Source organism: Salmo salar, chromosome ssa10 (genome assembly GCF_905237065.1).
Source record: "Salmo salar chromosome ssa10, Ssal_v3.1, whole genome shotgun sequence".
NCBI lineage: Eukaryota > Metazoa > Chordata > Actinopteri > Salmoniformes > Salmonidae > Salmo > Salmo salar.
Genome location: NC_059451.1, coordinates 85,739,768 through 85,759,248, shown reverse-complemented (window position 1 = coordinate 85,759,248; position 19,481 = coordinate 85,739,768). Strand labels below are relative to the sequence as shown.

The following is a 19,481-nucleotide window of genomic DNA, read 5'->3' as shown; positions in this document are numbered from 1 at the left end:
ACATATTGGGGGTTGGAGAGATCAACACAGAGAAGGCTGAATTCCTGAGGAGACAATAAAACCTTTTACATAGAGTGTTGATAAGAGTCACTTCGGGGGCCGCCCTACAGGTTAATGACAAGAGAGAGAAGAGCTTGTCTATTCTTGTGTTTTTTGATGTGGCGTCCCTCCCGACCCGAGTGACGCTGCGGTATGTGTACTTTCCTGTAAGAGCTTTTATTTCCAGGCCGTTGCAGAGTAAATGGTGTAGAATGTTTGGATATGTAGGGAGTGCATACAGGTGAGGAATCAGAGATATAGAAGTTGTGGAAAATAAGTTATTGTTGTATGTTATGAAGAAGCTGTGAAGTGTTGCAACTGTGGTGGAGTGCCCAATGAGGGCGAAAGAGAATGAGGTTGCCTAAATCAGGACGTCCAGAGCATGTTAAATGCAGAGGCTGTCAAAAACGGTGGAGGGAACGAAAGGTGCTCTTGGGTTTGGCAAGGCCTTCAGTGCAGGCTGTAGAGTTGACTTCCCACCAGCAGGATCCAGGGATGTTACGTGTAAAGAAAGTGGACTTGGTGATTTTTATGGCAATGGTTATCAATGGCATGGCTAAAGTGGAGTGAAAGTCCAGGAAGATGGACATTATTGTGGATGTGGCAGAGCGGTACTTGGGACAAAAATATTTCTCAGGGAAGAAGTTACATGAGGCGCTCTCACGAGCAGGGATTTGTAACGGAGTAAAAAGTAATTTGCTTCCTTCAGAATTTACTTGAGTAAGACTACAGCCCACAGATAGTAACTAGAACAGTGGTGGGCTGGATTCTAACCCATGCTGACTCTGGCATATGTGTGCCGGGGGACCACACAGGCACTGAGGCAACCATGCATTTTTTCTGTCTATTGTTTGCCTTGAAAATATAATAAAACTGGCCTCCAGTCTATCGTATAACGATCTCGGGGGATGTAAACATCTGTGGTCTAAGGCACTGCATCGCAGTGCTAGCTGTGCCAATAGAGATTCTGGGTTTGAGTTCAGGCTCTGTCGCAGCCGGCCGTGACCGGGAGGCCCATGGGGCGGTGCACAATTGGCTCAGCGTTGTCTGGGTTAGGGAGGGTTTGGCCAGCAGGGATATCCTTGTCTCATTGTGCACTGGTGGGCCGGGCGCAGTGCATGCTGACACGGTCGCCAGGTGTACGGTGTTTCCTCCGACACATTGGTGTGGCTGGCTTCCGGGTTGGATGGGCATTGTGTCAAGAAGCAGTGCAGCTTGGTTGGGTTGTGTTTTGGAGGACGCATGGCTCTCGACCTTCGCCTCTCCCGAGTCCGTACGGGAGTTGCAGCGATGGGACGAGATTGTAACGACTACCAATTGGGGACAAAAAAGGGGTGAAAAATATAAAATATAATAAAACAATTGATAAAAAATATATATTTTCCCTAACGAATAATACATATACCCACTACAAATATGTCAATTTATTATAATCCACATAGAAATTCACAAGAGAGATGCTGTAGACTGCACCTAGCCTACATAGGCTACAGATGCCCAGTGGACCTGCAGTATAGCCTACAAACATCACTTCCAGCTGCCCAGTGGCAGCGATTCTAAATATTCAATACTCATTCAAATCCTCCTGCTGCAGGATTATTTTCCTCCTGCGACAAAAAGGGTCACATTTGTATTCATTTATTTTTATTTCACCTTTATTTAACCACGTAGACCAGTTGAGAACAAGTTCTCATTTACAACTGCGACCTGGCCAAGATAAAGCAAAGCAGTGGGACAAAAACAACAACACAGAGTTACACATGGGATAAACAAACGTACAGTCAATAACACAATAGAAAAATCTGTACACCATGTGTGCAAATGAAGTAAGGAGGTAAGGAAATAAATTGGCCAATAGTGGCGAAGTAATTACAATTTATCAATTTACACTGGAGTGATTTATGTGCACATGAGGATGTGCAAGTAGAAATACTGGTGTGCAAAAGAGCAGAAAAACAAAAACAAATATGGGGATGAGGTAAGTAGTTGGTTGGATGGGCTATTTACAGATAGGCTGTATACAGTTGCAGCGATTGGTAAGCTGCTCTGACAGATGATGCTTAAAGTTAGTGAGGGAGATATAAGTCTCCAACTTCAGTGATTTTTGCAATTCGTTTCAGTCATTGGCAGCAGAGAACTGGAAGGAAAGGCGGCCAAAGGAGATGTTGGCTTTGGGGATGACCAGTGAAATATACCTGCTGGAGCGCGTGCTACGGGTGGGTGTTGCTATAGTGACGAGTGAGCTGAGATAAGGCGGAGCTATACCTAGCAAAGACTTATAGATGACCTGGAGCCAGTGGGTTTGGCGATGAATATGTAGCGAGGACCAGCCAACGAGAGCATACAGGTCGCAGTGGTCGGTAGTATATGGGGCTTTGGTGAAAAAACGGATGGCACAGTGATCGACTGCATCCAATTTGCTGAGTAGAGTGTTGGAGGCTAATTTGTAAATGACATTGCCGAAGTCAAGGATCGGTAGGATAGTCAGTTTTACGAGGGTAAGTTTGGCAGTATGAGTGAAGGAGCTTTGTTGTGAAATAGGAAGCCAATTCTAGATTTAACTTTGGATTGGAGATGCATAATGTGAGTCTGGAAGGAGAGTTTACAGTCTAGCCAGACACCTATGTATTTATAGTTGTCCACATATGCTAAGTCAGAACCGTCCAGAGTAGTGATGCTAGTCGGTTGGGCAGGTGCAGGCAGCGATCAGTTGAAGAGCATGCATTTCGTTTTACGGGGGGGGGCTTGTGCCAGTTGCTGCAGGGGGTGCAGAGCTGTTGGCCGGGGTTGGGGTAGCCAGGTGGAAAGCACGGCTGGCCATGAGAGAAATGCTTATTGAAATTCTCGATAATCGTGGATTTATCAGTGGTGACAGTGTTTCCTAGTCTCAGTGCAATGGGCAGCTGGGAGGAGGTACTCTTATTCTCCATGGACTTTACAGTGTCCCAATACTTTCTGGAATTAGTGCTGCAGGATGCAAATTTCTGTTTGAAAAAGCTATCCTTTGCTTTCCTAACGGACTGTGTGTATTGGTTCCTGACTTCCCTGAAAAGTTGCATATCGTGGGGACTATTCAATGCTAATGCAGTGCGCAACAGGATGTTTTTGTGCTGGTCAATGGCACTCAGGTCTGGAGTGAACCAAGGGCTATATCTGTTCCTGGTTCAAAGTTTTTTGAAAGGGGCATGCTTATTTAAGATGGTGAGGAAAGCACTTTTAAAGAACAACCAGGCGTCCTCCACTGACGGAATGAGGTCAATATCCTTCCAGGATACCTGGGCCAGGTCGATTAGAAAGGCCTGCTCGCAGAAGTGTTTTAGGAAACGTTTGACAGTGATGAGGGGTGGTCGTTTGACCGCGGACCCATAACGGATGCAGGCAATGAGGCAGTGATCTCTGAGATCCTGGTTGAAGACAGCAGAGGTGTATTTAGAGGGCAAGTTGGTCAGGATGATATCTATGAGGGATTTGGGGTTGTACCTAAGGTTCTTTGATTATTTGTGTGAGATTGATGGCATCTAGCTTAGATTGTAGGACGGCCGGGTTGTTAAGCATATCCCAATTAAGGTCACCTAGCAGTTCAAACTCTGACGATAGATGGGGGGCAATCAATTCACATATGGTGTCCAGGGCACAGCTGGGAGCTGAGGGGGGTCTATAACAAGCGGCAACAGTGAGGGACTTATTTCTGGAGAGATGGATCTTTAAAAGTAGACTGTTTGGGCATAGACCTGGATAGTATGGCAGAACTCTGCAGGCTATCTCTACAGTAGATTGCAATTCCGCCCCCTTTAGCAGTTCTGTCTTGACAGAAAATGTTATAATTGGGGGTGGAAATTTCAGAATTTTTGGTGGCCTTCCTAAGCCAGGATTCAGACACGGCTAGGACATCAGGGTTAGCGGAGTGTGCTCAAGCAGTGAATAAAGCAAACTTAGGGAGGAGGCTTCTGATGTTAACATGCATGAACCCAAGGCTTTTACGGTTGCAGAAGTCAGCAAATGAGAGCGCCTGGGGACACACAGGGCCTGGGTTAACCTCTACATCACCAAAATAAAACAATGAGAGCTGCCCTAAACAATAGTATACAAGGCATATTGACATTAGAGCGAGGCATAAAGCAATCACAGGGTTTGATTGGTAGAGCTAAGACAACAACGGGTGAGACAACAACGGGTAAACAGCTAAGACAACAACAACGGGCAAATGGCGATAAATGGACAGAGAGGGTCAGTTAGCTACACACAGGGCCTGAGTTCGAGGCTGGGGTTGACAGATAAACAAAATGAAGTACCGTGTTAATGAACAGTCCAGCAGGCATCAGCTGTGTAGCCGAGTGATCATAGGGACCAATGAGCAGCAATAGATGAAACAGGGAGCCGTTCGGTAGTCAATTATTGCGCTAGGCGAGCGGCAGACAGTGTTCAAATTAAGATCCGACATCTGTACAGTTAAGCCTTTATATGGCTTGGGACTGGAAAACTGCACTGCATTTGAAAATAATTGACCTTCATCCAAGAGAACACTTATCAGTCAACTTCATAGTGTTACAGTAGAGCTCCCTTGTCCTCCTCTCCTCTGTTGTGTTGTGTTGTGTGGAGATGGAGAGAAGATGGAGAGAGGAGCCACACCCCCTGTCATCAGCAGGCTGTATCAGGAGCTCTGCACTCTTTCATGTTGGCTGGCATGGTAATGAGAGGTGATAGAAATAGGTGAGCTTCTCCCACTAGACCTCCCACACAGGGATGGTGTGGGCCGTGTGTGTGTGAGTGCGTGTGTATGTGTGTGTGTATCCCACGATTCTTCCTGAAATGTATTGCCTCAGCAGCTCAGAGGATCACGCTCCCCCTTCAGACATCCTTAATCCTTCTAAACTCCTCATGACACTTGCTGTTGATCTATTCATCTCAACTTATTGCCTCATTGTCACTATCCTCTCCCGCTGCCTGCCTGTATACTCCATTAAGATGCTACAGGAGCAGACAAACTCTGACTACATATTGGCTCCTTTTTTCATGTGACCCAGCTTGTCACTCACTGTTTTAAAACATATATCTATAATGTAGTTGTTAATCGCTGTGTGTGCATAATGTAGTGTAGCTATCGTGTAAGAGAAAAAAGGGTCAACTTGGTATTCTCCATGAGAAGCATTCCCTTAGCAACCTCTCACAGGACTCTTTTAAGGCCATTACAGAGTCTTGCGGACGGTAGAGTCTCACACATGGGAACGGGAGGTCAAGGAGAAGGATGATGCTGTGTGCTGTAGTTTTCTCTCCCCTCCCACAGACTCTTGTGGCTTGAGACTGTTGCTACTTCAAACAAGACACACGGATGGAGAGAGGGAGAACAGGGGGAGTAGTGGGGGCCAATAGATCCTGTAATGTACCCAGCCTCAGAAAGAGGAAAGAGAAGGGAGGAAAAGAGGACTGAGAGAGACAGAGATAGAGAGAGATGAGGGGTAAAAGAGAAGTGATTGAATGAGGAGAGAGAGAAAGAGAGAGCGAGAGAGGGGAAGTAGGGCCAAAGAAGAGAGTTGAGCAGAAAGGAGAAGAACCTGAGCCTAGCTCGTCATGCTGGCCTCATCTCAGATGAAGTTTCAAGTCAAATGCAGCGCCATCTCTTGACTGGCTGCATCACCGCTTGGTATGGTAACTGCTTGGCATCCGGAGACAAGGTGCTACAGAGGGTGGTGCGGACAGCCGAGTACATCACTACGGCCGATCTCCCTGCCATCCAGGACCTCTATACCAGGCGGTGTCAGAGGAAGGCCCGGAAAATTGTCAAAGACCCCAGCCACCCAAGCCATAGACTGTTCACACTGCTATTGCACGGCAAGTACTGGAGCGCCAAGTCTGTGACCTAAAAGCACCTGAACAGCTTTTACTCCAAAACCATAAGACTGCTGAACAGTTAATCAAATGGCTACCCAGACTATTTGCCTTGACCCTTTTTTGCACTGACTCTCTTGCACTGACGCTATACACACACACTGGACTCTGTCCACACACTCACACTCCAACACACACACACACTCCAACACACACACACACTCCAACACACACACACACACACACACACACACACACACACACACACACACACACACACACACACACACACACACACACACACACTCCAACACACACACACACACTCACACTCACACACACACACTCACACTCACACACTCACACACACACACACACACACACACACACACACACACACACACACACACACACACACACACACACACACACACACACACACACACACACACACAAATCACTCACACACATGCATATTGACACCACACACACACTCACACATACACTGACTTCCACACTCTTTACACAACCTAGTGCTACTCTGTTTATCTATCCTTATTGCCTAGTCACTTTTACCCCTACCTACATGTACATATTACCTCAACTACCTTGTACCCCTGCACATTGACTCTGCAAAACTACTCCATTTATACAATATAGTTACTGTATTACTATTTTGTATTTTTCTTTGCTAATTTTCTTACTTTTTAACTCTGCATTGTTGGGAAAGGGCTCGTAAGTAAGCATTTCACAGTAAAGTCTACACTCGTTGTATTTGTCGCATGTGACAAATAAAATGGATTTGATTTGAAGTGAAGTGAGAGTAGAAAGGCTGCATTTTAGCCCCAGTCCCCAGGAACGGTTGACACGCTCTTTCACTAGACATGACTTTCTAGCAGTGGTGTAAAGTACTTAAGTAAAAATACTTTAAAGTACTACTTAAGTCATTTTTTGGTGTACCTGTACTTTACTATTTATATTTTTAACTACTTTTACTTTTACTTCACTACATTCCTTAAGAAAATATTGTACTTTTTACTCCATACATTTTCCTCGACACTCAAAAGTACTCACATTTTGAGTGAATGCTTAGCAGGACAGGAAAATAGTTTATCAACCGAACAACTCTGATCATCCCTACTACCTCTGATCTGGCAGACTCACTAAACACACATGCTTCGTTTGTAAATTATGTCTGAATGTTGGAATGTGCTCGTGGATTTCCGTAAATGAAAAAAAAACTAAGAAATGGTGCCATCTGGTTTGCTTAATATAAGGAATTTTGATATGATTTATACTTTGACTTTTGATACTTTAAACTTTTATACTTTTACTCAAGTAGATGTTTACTGGGTGACTTTTACTTTTACTTGAGTCATTTTCTATTAAGGTATCTTTACTTTCACCCAAGTATGATAGTTGGGTACTTTTTCCACCACTGCTTTCTAGCTCCCTGAGTGGTGAAGGTGGAGTGGAGGGGCCATTTACCCCAACTCTGAAGCATGGCTCTTTACACATCTGTAGTGGTGGTGATGGCACACACTTATCCACGAAGACTTACAGACACTTAGGCCTACAGTTCATGATGAAAATGCCAAACATCAATGATTCACAGCCCTACGAGATACGGCTCAGGGGCCTCATTTATAAATGTTGCGTATGCAAAAAATATTTATATATCTGACACAAAAGTTGGCATTTGTTGAACTTGATATGAAAAAGTGCTTGTCCTCCCGCAAACTTTAGACCATGCGTAAGCACAGTTTCTAGTGGTTGAAGAATTGCATTGCATGAAGGCAAAGTAGCCTTGTAGCCTTGTAGCCTTGTATTATTTAGGCTATTTCATTTCCATGATCATTGCAGAAGAAATTCCTCACCTTTTCTGACTATGATGGTTTCATACTTGCGAAATAGACTACAGGCCTACAACAAGTTAGGATAGGCTACCATTCATCCCATCTCTCATTTAACTGGACCCACTTCAAGGTAGTAAATAAACTGAAAAAATATATAAATGCAACATGCAAAAAGATTTACAGTTAGAATTATAAGGAAATCAGTCAATTGAAATAAATCCATTAGGCTATAATTAGGCCTAATCTATGGATTTTACATGACTGGGAATACAGATATGCATCTGTTGGTTACAGATACCTTAAAAAAGGTAGGGGTGTGGATAAACAAAACAGTATCTGGTGTGACCACTATTTGCCTCATGCAGCATTTGCCTCATGAATGGCATCTCCTTCACATAGAGTTGATCAGGCTGTTGATTATGGCCTGTGGTATGTTATCCCACTCCTCTTCAATGGTTGTGCAAAGTTGCTGGATATTGGCGGGAACTAGAACACGTTGTTGTACACGTCGATCCAGAGCATCCCAAACATGCTCAATGAGTGACATGTCTGGTGAGTATGCAGGCCATGGAAGACCTGGTACATTTTCAGCTTCAAGGAATTGTGTACAGATCCGTGCGATATGGGTCTGTGCATTATCATGCTGAAACATGAGGTGATGGCGGCGGATGAATGGCACGACAATGGGCCTAAGGATCTCATCAAGGTGCATTCAAATTGCCATCCATAAAATGTTATTGTGTATGTTGTCTGTAGCTTATGCCTGCCCATACCATAAGCCCACCGCCACCTTGGGACACTGTTCACAACGTTGACATCAACAAACCGCTCACCCACATAACGCCATACATGTGGTCTGCGGCTGTGAGGGCGGTCAGACGTACTGCCAAATTCTCTAAAATGACGTTGGAGGCAGCTTATGGTGGAGAAATGAACATTCAATTCTCTGGCAAAAGCTCTGGTGGACATTCCTGCAGTCAGCATGCCAAATGCAAGCTCCCTCAAAGCTTGACACATCTGTGACATTGTGTTGTGTGACAAAACTGCACATTATAGAGTGGCCTTTTATTATACCCAGCACAAGGTGCACCTGTGTAATGATCATGCTGTTTAATCAGCTTCTTGATATGCCACACCTGTCAGGCGGGTGGATTATCTTGGCAAATGAGAAATGCTCACTAACGGGGATGTAAACAAATGTAAAACATTTGAGAGAAATAAGGTTTTTGTGCATATGGGAAACTTCTGGGATCTTTTATTTCAGCTCATGAAACACAGGACCTTACATGTTGAATTTATATTTTTGTTCAGTATCTAGTATCTTGCTCTATGCGATCCGAAGCTTCTAGTTTAACGGTAGAACAGACTGTTCACCTTTTCCATTGACATTTGTAGGCTATGTCTGAATACTGTAATGTCACATTTCTAGAGTAGACAGTGTATCATGACACAAGGCGAGACCCAGATGCAGACACAGGAGGCAGATGGTTAGAGTCCAAGATGTTTATTAACAATCCAAAAGGGGTAGGCAAGAGAATGGTCGTGGACAGGCAAAAGGTCAAAACCAGTTCAGAGGTACAGAATGGCAGGCAGGCTCGAGGTCAGGGCAGGCAGAATAGTCAGGCAGGTGGGAATGGAGTCCAGAAAAACAGGCAAAGGTCAAAACCGGGAGGACTTGTGAAAGAGAATAGAAAAGCAGGAGCACAGGAAAACCACGCTGGTCGACTTGAACATTCAAGACGAACTGGCACAGAGAGACAGGAAACAGGGATAAATACACTGGGGAAAATAAGCGACACCTGGATGGGGTGGAGACAATCACAAGGACAGGTGAAACAGTTCAGGGCGTGACCCAATGTTTCATTTATAAGCATAATACATAATACAGATATCATAACCACTGCAGAATAAATGCCTCACCTTTTCTGGCCATGATGAGCTCATATTCCGGAACTAGCTATACAACACCCATATGCATCTGTCATTTAATTGGGCCTATTAGATAGGTCCTGTACCATTATTTTATATTATATCATTTTATAGTAAGATGAAGATAATTTACCTTAGCTGAATAAAATAGAAAGGATATTTTTTCCATTCTGGAGCGAGTGTGCATATGAAGTAACTAGGTTTAGCATAAAAGTGATAATTTGAAACAAGTCCTATACACTAGATTTAGAGTTATTCAGCAACTGTAGTTTTGATTTTATTTTATTAGGATCTCTTTTAGTCCTCATTTGGACTAATCTTCCAAGAGTCCTTAACAGCTGTGAATGAGACAAACTTTGGAATGTCTTAGAAATAAAAACAAAAATGAGCTGCATGGTGCGAATATGGGCTATTGATGATTTGAGAAAGTCACAAAAAAAGCTTGCCTCAGGCTGCACACGCTGTTCTCACATCAATTGGTCATATTTGCACCCATCAAACCATTCTCAATTTAATCTTGTCTTTACTAATATGTAAAATGAGTTTTGATTTATTATGTCCCATTAATAAATGGGCAGGAGCAGGGCAGGGAAAAGTACATGTCATCCTTATGCACTGGAATAGCGAATGGAGGCTGCTTTTCCACAGTTCCTTTTTCAATCGTACTGGGTAGGCTACACTGGTTTTATAGCGGAGCAATGTGCGTAATATGAGCAGTTGAGAAATAAATATAGTAGCAGCCGGGATCCTCCTCTTTTTAGTGGCAACCATCAAAACGCTGCTTTCACATGGGATGGCATATAGAAATGTCTGGGCTTATAACAACACTTATTTCACTCCACGCATCAACCACTGTTTGAGGATTATGCAGCCTCTCGCTGCACGACAGGTAATATTCCGTATGCCATGGCCTCGCCAACCCTGTTGCTGCAGCTAACCAGTGCTTCATTTGGGAAACCAAGTGAAATCTGTTTGGGAACATGTTTTCACAATGAAACATATTTCATTAAACTGTTGACAGGCCCTCACTCTGTGCGCTCGAGAAAGGAATGAAGGAGAGAGAGGAGGAGATGGAAACGCACAGTGATGAGATATTCTGTAGCTAAAGGTAATGTGTCAGCCTATTAACTATAGAAAAAAATACCTATTACTAGGCTATTCAAAATCAAATACTAATTCACTGTAATTGTAGGCTAACCAGCCTACTCTGTAGCCGCCCTGCACAATCAATGAACCAACAGCAGTGCCTAGGCCTATACGTTCTCTCCCAGACTCATGGATAGTAATGTTGGAGCGTAGCATAAGGTAAACAGTCCATCCAGTATGTATAATAATAAAAGGCAATTACTAGAATTTGTTTAGTTTTGGAGTATAGGCTAGACCAATTATGTACCAAAGACATCTTAAAAATAGTTTTTTTTCTTCTCCTGTGCGTAATATGCGGTAGGCTATGCGGTAGGTATAACGCACAATCATTATTTCAATTCTGTATTTTTTTTCTCAGGATGGATCATATATAGGCCTATGCATATGCTCTAACAGTATGGGTGTTTTGAATGAATCATCACCTTAGAAAGCGCTGTCCATTTTGTTCTGTTAGGCTTTGAAACAACATCCACCACGACAATGTTTTCCACTCAGTTTCAACTTGTTGTTGAACTTCTTTCTTCAAATGGATCGATCACAGTGAAGTGAGTTTTAAAAGCATGATACTGTTTTAATGATAAGTGTTTGATGTGATTTTAGATTACATTTGCAGGATGTCAGTGTGGTTAGAGGGACAATAGAGTGCTGAGTACCAGGCCATTAGCGACATGACGATCATTAGCGAGTTGGGTACTATTAAAACATGTCCAGAGTGCATAAGAGAAGATTACAGTGAATCGTGGAATTTTACTGCGGTCATGACTAATGACTATTGGTGTGGCGGTAATACAGTAACCACAACAGCCCTAGTAGGGGCCAGAGACTGTTTGATGACATGGAAATGCCCCTGAAAGAGGTAGTTTGCTTTCTTTGCCTAAGTAATGATGTGGCTGTATGAGTAGTTCAAGTTGTGTTCATTGCCATAGAGGCAGTGTGACAGTGAATAGAGTGCTGTCTGCTCTGAGAACCAACTCACGTATGAAGACCTCCTTTATCCGCCACCCCCCCAGACTAACTCTAGAAGGCAGTGCGATTGAAAGCTGATCTATTATTTGTAATCTCTGAAACCTGTAGAAGTCAGCAAACCGTTGTTGCTATGCTTTCCTGTAGGTACTGTAGTGCTGAAACAAGCTACAGATTTGGTGCAGGGGTTAAACAGGCCCAGTTGGATTTCCTCTTAGAGCAGTAACTCGCTGGATGTCAATGGCTCTAAAAAGAAAACTCCACCATTAGATTAGCACAATGTCTGTACGGGAACAACAGATGACCTTGAAAGGTTGCCTTTCCTCGAAGTACACAAATAGACACAAAACTACAGTTGTTCCTACAACTACAGTACCAGTCAAAAGTTTGGACACACCTACTCATTCCAGGGTTTCTCTTTATTTGTACTGTTTTCTACATTGTAGAATAATAGTGAAGACATCAAAACTATGAAATAACACATATGGAATCATGTAGTAACCAAAAAAAGTGTTAAACAAAATATATATATTTTTCAAAATATATTTTACATTTTAGATAATTCGAAGTAGCCACCCTTTGCCTCGATGACAGCTTGGCACACTCTTGGCATTCTCTCAACCAGCTTCATGGAATGCATTTCAATTAACAGGTGTGCCTTGTTAAAAGTTAATTTGTGGAATTTATTTCCTTCTTAATGCGTTTGACCCAATCAGTTGTGTTGTGACAAGGTAGGGGTGGTATACAGAAGATAGGGCTAAAAGACCAAGTCCATATTATGGGAAGAACAGCTCAAATAAGCAAAGAGAAATGAAAGTCCATCATTACTTTAAGACATGAAGGTCAGTCAATCTGAAGAATTTTAAGAACTTTGAAAGTTGCAAAAACCATCAAGCGCTATGATGAAACTGGCTCTCATGAGGACCGCCACAGGAAAGGAAGACCCAGAGTTACCTCTGCTGCAGAGGATAAGTTCATTAGAGCTTCCAGCCTCAGAAATGTTTGCCCAAATAAATACTTCACAGAGTTCAAGTAACAGACGCATCTCAACATCAACTGTTCAGAGGAGACTGTGTGAATCAGGCCTTCATGGTCAAATGGCTGCAAAGAAACCACTACTAAAGGATGCCAACAAGAAGAAGAGACTTGCTTGTGCCAAGAAACATGAGGAATGGACATTAGACCGGTGGAAATCTGTCCTTTGGTCTGATGAGTCCAAATTTGAGATCTTTGGTTCCAACCACTGTGCCTTTGTGAGATGCAGAGTAGGTGAACGGATGATCTCTGCATGTGTGGTTCCCACCATGAAGCATGGTGGAGGTGTGATGGTGTGGGGGTGCTTTTCTGGTGACACTGTCTGTGATTTATTTAGAATTCAAGGCACACTTAACCAGGATGGCTACCACAGCATTCTGCAGCGATACACCATCCCATCTGGTTTGCTCTTAGTGGGACTATCATTTGACTATCATCAGGACAATTACCCAACATACCTCCAGGCTGTGTAAGGGCTATTTGACTAAGAAGGAGAGTGATGGAGTGCTGCATCAGTTGACCTGGCCTCCACAATCACCTGACCTCAACCCAATTGAGAGGGTTTGGGATGAGTCTGACCACAGAGTGAAGGAAAAGCAGCCAACAAGTGCTCAGCATATGTGGGAACTCATTCAAGACTGTTGAAAAAGCATTCCTCATGAAGCTGGTTGAGAGATTGCCAAGAGTGTGCAAAGCTGTCATCAAGGCAAACGGTGGCTACTTTGAAGAATCTAAAATCTTAAATATATTTTGATTTGTTTAACACTTTTTTTGGTTACTACATGATTCCATATGTTATTTCATAGTTTTAATGTCTTCACTATTATTTTTCAAAAGAAGAAAGAAAGAAAAACTCTTTAATGAGTAGGTGTGTCCAAACTTTTAACTGGTACTGTATGTGCTGTGTTTGTTTGTCGTTAAATAAATGCAGGTGCTTTTTTAGGGTGCATAGTCCATTGTGAGAGTATAATGTAGCTGTTACGGAATGGTTGTATTCAAATGGGCTATTCTGTAGCTGTGTGTGAATATACTGATTCTCCAAGTGAACTCTCTGTGAGAAGTCCTTCCAAAATGTCCTTAAACAGCCCCATGTTTTACTGTAAATACACAGTACATATGTGCTGTGCAGCTCATGGGTTAGGACAACATATGTTCTACATTCTACAGGCATCGTCTGTTGGCTAAAAGACATCAAGGATCTTCTGGGAAAAATGTCAAACGGCATAACATCAATTGGATCTGTGTTTGAAACGAACTAATTACCTACCCATAACTTTTCTGTAGCCGTTTCCTGCAGTCCAATGACAAATTCACTTTCTAGTGGCTTCATGGATGGAATGTTATTCGTATTTTTAACAATTTCATAATTAATAAACCTTTTTTTTTTAAAACACGCAGAAAATCGGGTGTTTCTATGTGAAACGGTTATGTCATATTTCAGTCTTCTGTGATGTGTATAAAGTGTAATATTGGGATGTAAACTCAAAATGTAATACATTTCAACTCTATATCTGACATGGTACAGGTGTCTTCTTTTACGAAAGACCATAACCATGTGGGTGAGGTGTATACTTTGGTTTCAGAGTAGACTTGTTCAAGACTACCAAGAATAACTCTGTGTGACCCTGACTTAGCCCACTGCAGTAAAAGGTTAGGTTTGAAGGACATAATATTTATTTGAATATAGTGTATATCCTCATATAGTCTGGGGTGAAAGTAAGGAGGTCCAGTACGGAAAAACACTGTAAATAGTGGGAGTACGCCGTACCAGTAAAACATGAGCCTATCACAATAATTATAACAAAATTTCAAGAAAACTGTAGGCTATTACACCACTTTTTAATATTACCGCATGTCAGAGGCATGAAAAATGTGCGAATGAACTTGAAAATGTGTGTTGTTGCCTATGCTCCAAAATGTGATGTGGTTAGACAAAAACAGACATTTAACCAAGGCAGTGGACGCAAAAATTCTGGCCTACTGACAATCACCAAATGCCTTTACACTTTTTGGTGTATTGTGTAACATATGTCTCTTCCATTCACCACTGTTTGGAGGCTGGAAATATGTTGTGAGAGGTTGAACGTGCAGGTAGTCTAGTAAAGGAGACCTTTGAAGTGACTGTTTGACAATCAGATGAAAACATCATGACTGGTTGTGTTTATGCCACAATAAAAGGTAATTCATTTTTAAAATTAAATGACAAATCTTTACAACTAGGCCCACAGAGGTCCTATTGAATGAATAGAGATTCTATATGTAAATCGATGAATAGGCCCATTAAAAAAGTACATGCACGTATAGGAGGTCCCATACCAGGAATAAATAAATTCTATTTTCACCCATGCATACAGTATCATTGACATTGTGGCCTGGTTCCAGATCTGTTTGTAGCATCTTGCCAACACCTAAGGTGTTTGGCATGACAACCGCCATATGAGTTGGTTATACAGCACAAACAGATCTGGGAACGGTCTGTAAGCACTGGTTTTTACATGTCAAACCAGTCTGGGTTTGACATGTACAACCTTGCATGGGCATGTGAGTGTGCAGTGCGGTGTGAATCTAACATCCTCTGATCTCTTTTGCCTTTAACCTTCCTCCTTCTGCTGGGACCTGTGGATGTTGCTGCCTTTGCTAGCTTATTGTGAGTACACATCTGATTACACATCGGATTACACATCTGGTTACACATCCGGTTACACATCTGATTACACATGTGGTTACACATCTGGTTACACATCCGATTACACATATGGTTACACATCCGGTCGCACATCCGGTTACACATCAGGGTACACATCTGGTTACACATCCAGTTACACATCCTATTACACATCTGGTTACACATCTGGTTACACATCTGGTTACACAGCAGGTTGACAAATCCGGTTACACATCCGGTTACACATCTGGTTACACATCCGGTTACACATCCGGGTACACATCTGGTTACACATCCGGTTACACATCTGATTACACATCCGGTTACACATCTGATTACACATCTGGCCAAACCATGTTCTCATCTGAATTGTTCTGCTGATACACACACTTAACTGAAATCAATCATGTTTTGGTGTTACTAGGACATTTGCTTGGAAGATTTTGCATTATTTGACTACATACAGGAATATATTATCCATATTTTCAGTGGAAGAAATACAGCCAGTTATGATTTAATACTGACAATTTGCTAATGACTGCTTGTTGTTTTGTGTGACTCCAGGTGATGTCGCAGGGCATGGAGAATGACCACATCTTCCATATGACTGGGTCCGGTGCTGACCAGGACCCCAAGGGTGTGTTCACCATCAACAGGGTGACCGGAGAGGTGTCCGTCAGCCAAGAGCTGGACAGGGAGGCCATCAGCTCCTACACTGTGAGTACATACCTCACACAGGCAAAAGAAATCCAGACATTTTGATTCCATCTCCTGATGCTTTTATTCATTCATGTACAACAAAATATGTGTAAAACATAACATTAGAGAGATAGTAGAGGTGTTTGGGTTTCAACTACAGACTTAGATTCCAGATCTAGGCTGTGCATATATCTGGCAGAATCTCTCTGAGAGAAAATGGACTCAAATTCTCTCATGGGTGACTTGATGCTATCAGTCACAAGTTGAAGGTTTGTGATAAAATAGTCATAAGAAGACTGCGAGAATCTAGTTTATTCAAATGCCTCTGGGGTGTCTTCCTGACTAAAGCATTTCCTTGCAAAATAGAGTGATTCTTTCTTCAAGTCAAACACAATTGATTGTATCCCACTTGCAGTGATAGACACAAGTCTAGTTAGTTGAGTGCATGTTCTTAGATGAGACTTTGCTTTTTTAATGACTGTCAATGGAGTGTGTGGCTAAACATAAGTGTCTGGGGTGTTTGATTGGGGGTGAAGTAGAAGGAAGGAGCAGGCTTCTGAGAGAGGGGCAGAGGGAGACAACAGGCCCAGGTGGGATTAAACCAGAGACACAGCCAAGCACTTGACATTTACATCTCTCTCCTGAGTTCTCCTCAGCTACACACAACACGCAAGCATATACAGTGCATTCGGAAAGTATTCAGACCCCTTGACTTTAAAAAAAAAAATCCCGCTCATAAGTCTACACACAATACCCCATAATGACAAAGCACCATTTATTTTTTTTAAACTTAAAAAACCACGGAAATATCACATTTACACAAGTATTCAGACCCTTTACTCAATACTTTGTTGAAGCACCTTTGGCAGCGATTACAGCCAGTCTTTTTGGGTATAACACTACAAGCTTGGCACACCTGTATTTGTGGATTTAAGAATGATGAAGGCCACTGTGTTCTTGGGGACCTTCAATGCTGCAGACATTTTTTGGTACCCTTCCCCAGATCTGTGCCTGGACACAATCCTGTCTCGGAGCTCTACGGACAATTCCTTGGACCTCGTGGCTTGGTTTTTGCTCTGACAGGCACTGTCAACTGTGGGACCTTTATATAGACAGGTGTGGGACCTTTCCAAATCATGTCCAATCATTTAAATTTACCACAGGTGGACTCCAATCAAGTTGTAGAAACATCTCAATTTCGAGTCTCAACTGGCAAGCATGCACACATCATTTTTTTAAATAGATTTTATTTAACCTTTATTTAACGAGGTAAGGCTTTAAACCACTGCCATTTCACTTGAGTTAAATGTAGATTTCGATTAAGGAGTGTGACTGTGTCCACCTGCGTGAGTGTCTGAGGAGTTGTATAGTTGTCTGTGTTCGATGGTTTAACTTTGTGTAGGTGTTGACTCTTTCATTGGAAGATGCTGTTTGTATTTAGTTGCTTACGTCCATATGGCCTGTTGCCATTACATGCTTGGTGGTGGATGTTGCACTGTTAGTCACATTAGATCCAGAGAAAACATTGCTAAAAGGATAGCATGCAATTACTCTCTCTCCCTCTTGGTCTGCTACCAATGCACTGCCCAAATTAATTCAGAAATGTGGAAATGAGTCATGGATTGATTCCCAGGAGCGGCAGCATTATGATAATCCATTGCCTCCCCTGCTCTGGGCTGCTATGTTTTAGAGCCCGCCTGGCCCACTCGTAACACATTGTGCTACTGGAGTTCCACGCTAACTGCTTTATGAGTCACACAGATGCAAAGTTTGGTGCTTTCACCTGACTTTTACTAACACACACACACAACACACACACACGCGCAGACACACGCACACACACGCACACACACACAGGTGCACGCACACACACGCACACACACGCACATACACATACACGCACACAAACGGACAGACACACAGTGGCTTCAGCGTTGAAGCACTCTTCACCTAATTTCGTTGTATCAGGGCAGAATAACTGCATTTCTGGATAATCCCCCGGTATCATCACATCAAGGATAATTATGTGGCTGCTAATTCAGCCCATCTCACAGCAGCAATCACAGACTCAACACTCTCTCACTCTCTCTCTCTCTCTCTCTCTCTCTCTCTCTCTCTCTCTCTCTCTCTCTCTCACACATACACACCCCCACTGGGCTATGACCTCATGCCAATCATTCATCCTCTATACAGGCTGTTTACCAGAGCCCACAACAGCATTCTGTTTCCTCCTCTGTCTCTGTCTCTCTCTCTCTCTCTCTCAGGAGGGAGTTTCTAACAGGATGTTGTTATTTATTAATCTCTGTTGTAAACAGGACCGTTGATTGTTCTAGACTGACGCATTGTATTGTTAATGGTCTGAAGTGTGAGGAAGGAACCACAAGCTTTCCGCTGTTATGAAACACTCAGACAATATTCAGAGGTGAGAGAAGGAGGGAGAGAGATACTGTATAGAAGAACAACACAGACAACAGACGACGAGGAGACGGGATCAGCAACTTCCCATGATTCCTAGTTTTTAACCGCTGCACTATTATACTAATTGTATTTGCAGTTTTCTGCTGCTTACCCAAATCATTGACTTACTGCTGTTCAGTTGCTACCACCATACACAGAAATGAAGAACAGATGTAGAATGTTATTCATTCACAATCGAATGCACTCATACAAATAAACGCAGGCTCATGTAAACAACAACAAATGAAAACAAAAGTTTAAAGCACCAACACAGTTCGTCCATGTGATACTTCCTGTGTCAGAACATTCATCTTCCTGTCTAAGCAAGCGTGGAATTGATATCTAGCAGTCTCTCACACACTCTCCTTCCTGTCCTCTCTCTCCTCCCTCTCCTCTCTCTCCTCCCTCTCCTCTCTCTCCTCCCTCTCCTCTCTCGCTCTCCATCTCTCTCCCTCTCATTCGATGCAAGAAATCTCAAATGAATCATGGTCTTAATAGTTCTCCTGTAAAGGCTGTATTATCATTGGGCTGGACTGCAGCCTGTCCCCATGCCCATACCCATGCCAGGCTTGGTAAATCCCCCTCAGATGGAGTCTGGCTCAGGGTAGATGACAGTAGCCTCTCCCTCTGCTGCTGGAGACTCTGAGCTCCCAAATGCATCGGAGTGTTTTTTTAGTCTGTCTGATCTCTAGTGCAGCACAGAGCACATGAGCAGGTCACTCACTCCTGTATAGGACTTGAGAGGGATTTCATGATTACTTACAGTTGTACAGTTGGAGACGCAGCCATTTCCATAGAAACAAGACACAAAGGAAGTTGAAGAAGATAGAGGATTTAGAGAAGATGAAAACAAGCAGAAGCTCCTG

General features: G+C 42.8%; 1 protein-coding gene across 2 annotated transcripts in view; it reads left to right on the top strand.

The window, feature by feature from the left end:
* Nucleotides 1-19,481, top strand: part of cdh13 (cadherin 13, H-cadherin (heart)) — a 513,598-nt gene that overhangs the window by 212,339 nt on the left and 281,778 nt on the right. For both annotated transcript variants that reach the window (XM_045688176.1, XM_045688175.1), the window contains one exon: nucleotides 16,024-16,176. In XM_045688176.1, coding sequence (XP_045544132.1) covers nucleotides 16,024-16,176 — 153 coding nt within the window. The remainder of the gene's footprint in view (nucleotides 1-16,023; nucleotides 16,177-19,481) is intronic.